Here is an 8,283-nt window from a genome sequence, read left to right on the forward strand (position 1 = left end):
TATAAACATAAATGTTATATTTCTGCCAGAAGTGCCCCAGACTGCACCATAGGTGTTGCAGTGAGCTCCTGATATTTGTGCTTACAGATAATCATAGAAATCTGTGTAAATGACCAGGTAATGCAAAACTGACAGAAACATAAAGCTTTATAAAGTATAGTAAAGCATTTTATAAAATAGTCTTTATTCAGTTTTTCATATGTAATTTCTGTTAAGATGGCAGCAATCCGCCCTGGTTTTGGCTTTGCTCAGACTAGCCATTAGCTTGTCAGTCCTGTAAGAATTAAACTGTTTCTGCAGATTGCGGTCATTCAGAGTTATCCACATCAAGTAAGATATTATTTGCTCATACCCTTTTCACATAACCCCACTTCAAAAGATCTGACTTGCTGCTTTAAGAGGGATAAATGCAGATATGTGCCTTGTTGATTTCCTTTGCTTTGGTTTCTTTCAGGTTTCATCGGCCTTAGCGTCCTCGCTCTCGGATAATGAAGCACTTAAGATGTCTGTGAAAAGAAGCTGCTCCGTTCGCAGATCGCCCTTTTTACCTTTCTAGAATGTGCTGTACTGTTAATCAGGGAAAGCCTGGAACTGACTCAGAATGCCTGTCGCTCTCCCTCTGTCGCCCTCTCCCCCTCCTGCACTGCTTTTGCTGAACCGAGGTGGCGGCAGTGCTGGGCGACGACCAGATGCAGTATTTCTCCTGGACGATAGGGGGAGCCACGTGCCAACGGAGTATGGAGGTGGCAGAGGACCTACACTACAGGGCTTACTCTCCCTCTGCTGTCGTGTGGTACCCCTCAGGGACTCCGATCTAGTTAAAACCTTTAATGCGGCCTCATTATGTGTTGCCTTTTTTCTCTTCTTTGCTGAATATGGAAACACTAACTCATCTTGTTAATGTAATAGCTTACAATACAAAACGGTAATAATAACAATGACCTATCGCACTTCACACAGTAATAATAGATAAACTGAGACTGGATAAAGAGTGGACCTGGATGGTGAGGACTTGGAAACTCTGCTTTAGGAACTGGGCATCTCTGGGATATTGTGTGTTTTATATTGACTGTGTACAGACTTCTACTGTTATACTTTAGAACGAAATGAGAAAATATTCTGTAATGCACAAGATATCTTATTTTGTAATTCTAATTACATTGGTAGTGACAGCTTTTATTTGAGCCTTTTATTCTTTGTCTTTGCCTGTATTTGTGGTCGTGACGTGAGGTGGCCAATTTAGCGTCAAACTAGTTAGAGCGATGGGTCAGATCTTTTGAAACAGGGTTTTATGGAGGAGTCGTGGACAGTTACTATCTTACCTGTTGTAGATAGCTCTTTGAATGACCTCAGTTTGGAGAAATAGTTTCATTCTGACCAGATTAGCTGTTAATTTGTCATTGCAAACTGTTTATCCAAACTGAGATAATTCAAAGACCTATCTACCACAGGTAAGACGTTACCGGTTCATATTTTTCCACGGAAACCCCACTTCAAACGATCTGAACTGTCCCTTTAAAGAGGAAGATGCAACTTGGCGGGATGTTGGTGTTTTTAACACGTGCCAACAGCAGAAATGCCTGAAGGACTTCTAGGATTCGGATTTCTACGATCCAGCTGTGGAATCCAGTGCCACTGCATCTGGATGGTCTCTCTTCTCTTCATTTATACTTTTTTATGAGTTTTTGTACTTCCCTTTAAAGAGCGAACGTTGCAATACATTCTGTATCCGCTTTGAATAAGGTCATGCTGGTAGTGTTTAAACTCAGAGTTAGACGTGGGCGTAGATCAGGGATTTATCAAAAAATCTGAAAACGTATAAACGGTCGACAGGGAGTCATTTGGAAGCTGCAGAAGTGTTTTATCTTGTATATTTTTGTCTGGCCAGTAGCTTACAGGGTTCTCTTTGCTGTGTACAGGTCGATATAGGTTTAACTGATGCTTCTGTATATCTTGTCTTCCTTTCATTTGAACAGAAATTTTAAATATAAAAGGTATTATAGGTTGCTATTTTTTTAAGTACAGAATATTAGTTTATGATTAAATGCTACAAGAATGGGAATATGAAGTGTACTTTCTTTCCCCCCCTGTAAAGATAAGGTCATTTTTAATTGGATGTGAAAATGTATGAGCTGACAGTTTTCTTTTTAACTGTAAATAGTCACATCTGGATCTAATAAAAAAAACGCTATAATTCTCTGAATTGCCTGTGAAATGAAGCTGAACTTGGCTCTTTTTTCTGTCTTATTTTATCACTGTTCAAACGCTGGTTTGTTTGGAGGGAAATGGATTTTTGTTCCTGAAAGGAGCAATAACCTGGAGATAGTTTTAAATCTTTTGGTGAAGTTAGTAACAATACAGACAGAACTTTCTACTGTCTTTACCTAATGAGAGGACGCTAAAAGGTTCTCCATTCAATAATTTGTTAAAGTAAATAAAAACATTAATTACTGTTAAATATCTCAGTGCTAGCAACTCATATATTTACTCAAAAACAAAATTATTTTTAAGGTATATGTACTTAGCTTAAGATTTTTACACAATGCCAAAGGAAAGGACGGACAAAAATGTTTTTGCTGTGTGTGTCTGTTAGCAAAATATCTTGTGAACCATTGGATGCCTTTTAATGAACCCTTCAGGCATTAATCATCGGAGGTACTTTTACATCTTATTAACATTTGGAGCCAACCCAGCTCAACATGGCTGCTACATCCAACTGGCCTTAGAAAACATAAAATGGCTAAAACTCAGCCAGTTTTACAGATATCGTGCTACAATTTGGTGTGACTGTAGCTCAGAGTGATTCACAGCACATACTCCAAGCGCCACTCATTCTGCAAGATCTTTGCTTAAAACTTTAGCATTAACTTTTGGAGTCCACCCTGTTAATCTGTTAGCAAAACGTTTCATGAACCGCTGGACAGATTTTAATGAACCTTTCAGAAAGTAATCATTAGATGTGCATCTACCACTCATAAACCTTTGGGGTCAGTCCAGATCACAGATAACTTTATTTTTAAGGTTTGACCAAAATAGCTACAACTCCATTATATGATGATTTTAGTTTAAAACATGGAATGCTTGGCTTTTGTTCATTTGTTTATTTTTATATAGTTTAATTTCTGCTTGACAATAACGTGTCTACTTAAGCTAATACTTTTAAATGGGCATTTCTACTACAAAAGGCTGTTTTTCTATTCACATTTCTTCACTACAAGTTCTACATACAAATGAAATAATTAGGTTATCCTTTTAATCAGTTCAAAGAAAACTGGCAATTATCTCAACACATTTTTTAGCTTTTATGAGCACACAATTACATTGCAAATAGCATGAAAAAAACATCAAGCAAAATGTAATAAGAGTGTTAATCAGTTATGGAAATAATCATTAGTTGTAATAATAATCATTAGTTGTAATGAGTCTCATAAAAAAGCTCAGGAGGCAGCTGTATTTTACAGTGAGGTAATACTCACCACTACAGACTAATAAATGATCAAACGCGGTTATTGCACTGTTGGATAGTACTTTAATTTAAAAAAGAAAATGTTGAAAACAAAGTTATGAATAAACAAAATGCGATGGCCTCTGAACTCTCGTGGCTGTGAGTCAGGGGTGTTACTGTCTCTTTAAGAGAACGTGCGTCCCAAGGGTTCCGAAGAACGTCACGTCTCGCGTGTGTTGCACGTCTGAACACCGGGAACAGGCTGCGTATGGTGGTCGCCTCTACGTGAGCTACAAACTTCTGTAAGTTTTCAGGTTAGTAAATCCGCTCCTTGTAGACACTTTTTATACCCCGAACAAGTAGCAGCTGAACACCACGTAGCCGGCGCGCGGCCTGCTACGCAGTTCGTTACGTTAATTCATTCATTCCCGACTGTGATGCTAACGCCGAAAGCTAGCATGTCATAGCTAGCTGACGGGTATCCGTGTTATTTCAAGCTAGCCAGGTAACTTGTTTAGTTGTAATAATATGTAGTTTACACATTCCTTCATCATTGGTTGCTGAGATGATTTTGTCACACTTGTTCGCGGGGAGAAATCACCCCCATGCTCGGGCTTAGCCGACCTGCTAACTGTTAGCAGAGTCACGTGGGTCCTTCCAGCAGCGTTAGGTCACGCAGCTGAATTTAAAACTGTTGCGCTTCACAACACAAGCTCGTGTTTGTCGCTCGTTTTGTGGGAGCTCCAGGGCTTGCCCCCACAGCTGTTGTTGTTGTATTTCATTTGCGCCTCGTTTTACATGGCATGGGGGCATATGTGAAGGAAAAACAAAGACAGAGTGTGGAGGGGGGAAAAAAGGCCACCCTCGGTTTCAAGATGTTTGTTTTCACTAATAAACCAAGTAAGAGTCGAGACCTAATTCTTTTGGCTTTGACGTTCTCCAAGGATAAAGTTACCCAGCAGTATTTCATTATGAGACTGTTTTAGAGGGTTTATGATAAAGTTGATTGCCAGGATATTCGCTCTGCTTTTTCTGATCTGGGAAGAGTTACAGGAATCTTACTAACTTTACTCTAAAAAATACTTTGCCAGGAGCAACAGGTAATGATTTATTTAGCATATCCTGGTAGCCTTGTGTATCCCACATAAACATTTCAAAGTGAAATAACTGTGGATTATTTATTTTATTACAGAATAAGACTTGCCTCATATGTATTTTCAGGACAGTGGTGCTTTTCATTTTCTGTTCCTGATGCCACAGCTGTTGAGTCAGCTGCTGAAATGATCATCTGACAGCTGCTGAACCGCATTTAAGTCACAGCTGGAACAAAGGCTGGTTTTGTTCAGCTCCTGGTTTTGTTTGGTAGTGCTGCTCGTTCATAATGTTCTCATATTTAATGTTTATTTGGTTTAACTTGCTATTAGAGGTTTGACACCTATGTGGGATTTGCAACTATTTTTATTGTGACGTTACTTGTTTTGTGCGAGTAGGGGCTGCGGTGGCTCGGTCTTGTAATCCTGAGGTTGCAGGTTCGAACCCAGGTTGTGGCGGGAAGAGCGTCCGGCATGAAACAATTGCCAAATCGGTGGTGCAAGCTTGCATGCTGTGGCAACCCCTGAAGAAGAGAGCAGCCGAAAGAACTTAATTTTTCTTGTTTTGTGCGAGAAACAGTTTTTGGTCAAAAATCTGGGTCATTGTTGTTCTTAATTATTATTGTTTTTTCTTTCAGTGTCACTGCCATGCCTCCCAAAGTCCCAAAGTCCACCACGAAAAGAAAATCTGCAGCTGCTGCAGAAGATCTTAAAGAATCCAAAAAAGTGAAAGGTAGGTAAATGGACTGGTCTTACATAGTTTGTTTGCCAAACTGAGAAATTTCTACAAGACTGCATTACAGTATTCATAGCATTTTGTATTTCTTGAATAAATTAATGTTTTGATCTTATATTATACACATTTATTTAGAGTAGTTTTTGCCTGTAAATGTGGTGCACCACAGTCTAAACCCGATGCACATTTTTAAAATTTCACAGTCAAGTTTAGGCTTGAAAGACTAATCCTGTCTGCGATGTTGTTAAATGAACAGAGTAGGGAGTAGTTATTGTATCTGTGTTTGTATCAGTTTCACACAGGACTCATTGCAAGGAGGTGGGTCAAGTTCTGGTTTTGGGCCAGGGGGATGTCGGCCAGTTGGGCCTCGGTGAGAGTATCCCTGAGAGGAAGAAGCCAGCCCTCGTGTCCCTTCCCGAGAAAACAGTGCAAGTGACAGCGGGGGGCATGCACACAGTGTGTCTCAGTGAAACCAGTCAAGTAAGTGAACATTTGTTTCTTTGGAATAAAAAGTGCTTTGAAAGAGAAGCTGCAGATCTCTAACGTGAACTGCCCTACGTTTTTTTTTCAGGTCTACACGTTTGGCTGTAACGATGAGGGAGCTCTCGGACGGGACACGTCAGAAGAAGGGTCTGAGATGGTCCCGGGAAAGGTGGTTCTGGATGAGAAGGTGGTCCAGGTGTCTGCAGGGGACAGCCACACAGCTGCGCTCGCAGAGGACGGATCGGTCTTTATCTGGGGCTCCTTCAGGGTTTGTAACCTGCTGTTTATTTATCTAACAGCTAGGCATTTTAAGTGATGTGCTTTTGTTTTGTTTTCTCTAATGCGATGATGGTAACACACCGACCATCTGTAGTGAGAAATATCTGCTCAGTTCTTGTGTAAAACAGTGATATTGGAGGGAAGCAGCTGAAAACACCACTCTTATGTGTCTGATATTAACAAGAAAGGTGTAGCCTTTTTTGCGAGGGTGGCTTTTCATTGACTGTAACAGTGTAGTTGTTACTAATTCAAGAAAGATCTCTTGCTTTACATGACCATCACTGCTTTGTCCAGGAGGTTTCAGCCTCATTGCGTTTGGTTTTGCCGTAAAATTCAGTTTGTGACGTTTGCACCTCAAACTCGTGCCATATTGAAAGTTATATGTATATGCTGCTAGATTCAAATTGTCATTTTCCAAAGTAACAGAGAAGCAATAAGGTGCTCTTATAGAAACATTAATTTGTCGTTCATTCATTAAAAACCACTGTGCTGTCTGCCTGAAAGGGGATTAATTGGCTTCTCTGTTCAAGGATGTCTACTTTAAATAATAATTCTGTATTATTCCCACTGCTGACCCTTTTTAATGTGGTCTAAGGCAAGAAATATAGAAGATTTTCGAACTTAATCCTCTTAATTGCTATGTTTTGTAATATTTTAATGCACTCCTTCATTTCCTTCAGAGGTCCAGTCTTAAATTTTGTTTCTTCATGCACTAATAAGCTTCACTATATTCTGCTAAAGTGTGCTTACCTTCTGTGTGCTGGACTTTCCAGGATAACAATGGTGTTATTGGCCTCCTGGAGCCCATGAAAACGTGTACTGTTCCAGTTAAAATCCCCCTCTCAGAGCCTGTCGTGAAAATCGCCTCGGGTATGTTTGTTGCATCTGCGCACGTTTTTGTTTATTCCGTTTAAAACGCCTTCTGTGTTTTGAACTTTTGCGGCTGTGTCGTTAGGTAACGATCACGTGGTTCTGCTGACGCTGAAAGGCAATCTGTACACGCTGGGCTCTGCAGAGCAGGGGCAGCTGGGACGGGTGCCGGAGCAGTTTTCAAACAGAGGGGGCAGGAAAGGTCTCGGTAGGTGATACGTTACTTTACGTCTATCTTTTACTTTCTAATGACTTATCAAATTTTTTATATTGATTGTCTGTAATTTCTTTCCTGGTTCAGAGCGACTGCTGGTGCCACAGATGGTTAAAATCAGAGGGAAAGTCCACTTCACTGACGTGTTTTGTGGCGCATATGTTACCTTTGCTGTGTCTAAAGAAGGATACGTGTATGGATTTGGCCTGTCGAACTACCATCAGCTGGGTGAGTGTAGCTTATTAGTCCTTAGTTGCAGTAGTTAGTGACGACAGGGATTTGACCGTTATGATAAACAACATTTCTTTGTGTTCGACATTAGCGTTTACTCAGAATGTTTACGAGCATAATTGAATCAGGGAACTTAAGTTGATTGTTTCATTTGTCCAGGCACGAAAAGCACCAAGATGTGTTTTGTCCCGGTAAAACTAACATGTTTCAAGAACTCTACGACCGCCTGGGTGGACTTTTCCGGAGGACAGCATCACACACTCTGCCTGGATGCTGAAGGTAAACGGACCACACCCAACCCATGTTTTCATCTCCGTCTTTTAGACTTGTTCTGTTCAGCATACAGGAGTTCAGATCTGATGTTTGACAGCTAAGAGGACTTTGTGTTTCAGGGCAGGTTTATAGCCTTGGGAGAGCGGAGTACGGTCGCCTCGGCCTGGGTGAAGGAGCTGAAGAGAAGAGCGAGCCCACGCCCGTGATGGGGATGGAGCCGGCGAGAGGAGTGTCCTGTGGGGCTTCTGTCAGCTACGCCGTCGCCAGAGAAGGTAAGAAGGAAAACTGCAGCCGAATATTGAGTTGCGAGGTTCTTACTCATTTTTTTTTTCTGCTTTGCTTTTAAGGCAGTGAACAAGATCTCAGAAGTTAACTGGTTGTTTGACTGAACTTTCAGTACATCTTACAAAAGTGAATTTACGTATATATTTTAATATATACACACTTTTTGTTAACCAAACATTTCTGTAGTTTGTAGAAATGCAAGACAAGAAAAGTAGAGTTATAATTAAAAATAAAAAAATCTTTTTTATTTTTTAGGTAGGTAGGTACATTTATTTATATAGCACTTTTCAGCACGAGGCGACTCAAAGTGCTTTACAACACAAGAACAAAATTACAGACAGAGTTCCAGAACATGACAAGATAACTAAGCTAAAAC

General features: G+C 40.4%; 2 protein-coding genes across 11 annotated transcripts in view; both read left to right on the forward strand.

Moving 5' to 3' along the window:
- Window positions 1–2,215, forward strand: part of phactr4b (phosphatase and actin regulator 4b) — a 36,150-nt gene extending 33,935 nt beyond the window's left edge. For all 9 annotated transcript variants that reach the window (XM_037980445.1, XM_017433269.3, XM_037980448.1 and 6 more), the window contains one exon: window positions 455–2,215. In XM_037980445.1, coding sequence (XP_037836373.1) covers window positions 455–470 — 16 coding nt within the window. In that variant the 3' untranslated portion in view covers window positions 471–2,215. The remainder of the gene's footprint in view (window positions 1–454) is intronic.
- A 1,448-nt stretch (window positions 2,216–3,663) lies between these two features.
- The window catches only part of rcc1 (regulator of chromosome condensation 1), a 6,847-nt gene continuing 2,227 nt past the window's right edge, over window positions 3,664–8,283 (forward strand). Inside the window, exons 1-9 of one of the 2 annotated variants that reach the window (XM_017433234.3) lie at window positions 3,664–3,759; window positions 5,175–5,269; window positions 5,565–5,752; window positions 5,844–6,023; window positions 6,808–6,904; window positions 6,990–7,112; window positions 7,206–7,346; window positions 7,509–7,628; window positions 7,742–7,894. In XM_017433234.3, the coding sequence (XP_017288723.1) occupies window positions 5,185–5,269; window positions 5,565–5,752; window positions 5,844–6,023; window positions 6,808–6,904; window positions 6,990–7,112; window positions 7,206–7,346; window positions 7,509–7,628; window positions 7,742–7,894 (1,087 nt within the window). In that variant the 5' untranslated portion in view covers window positions 3,664–3,759; window positions 5,175–5,184. The remainder of the gene's footprint in view (window positions 3,760–5,174; window positions 5,270–5,564; window positions 5,753–5,843; window positions 6,024–6,807; window positions 6,905–6,989; window positions 7,113–7,205; window positions 7,347–7,508; window positions 7,629–7,741; window positions 7,895–8,283) is intronic. The other variant, XM_017433235.2, reaches the window with a different exon arrangement.

Source organism: Kryptolebias marmoratus, linkage group LG16, assembly GCF_001649575.2.
Source record: "Kryptolebias marmoratus isolate JLee-2015 linkage group LG16, ASM164957v2, whole genome shotgun sequence".
Classification (NCBI taxonomy): domain Eukaryota; kingdom Metazoa; phylum Chordata; class Actinopteri; order Cyprinodontiformes; family Rivulidae; genus Kryptolebias; species Kryptolebias marmoratus.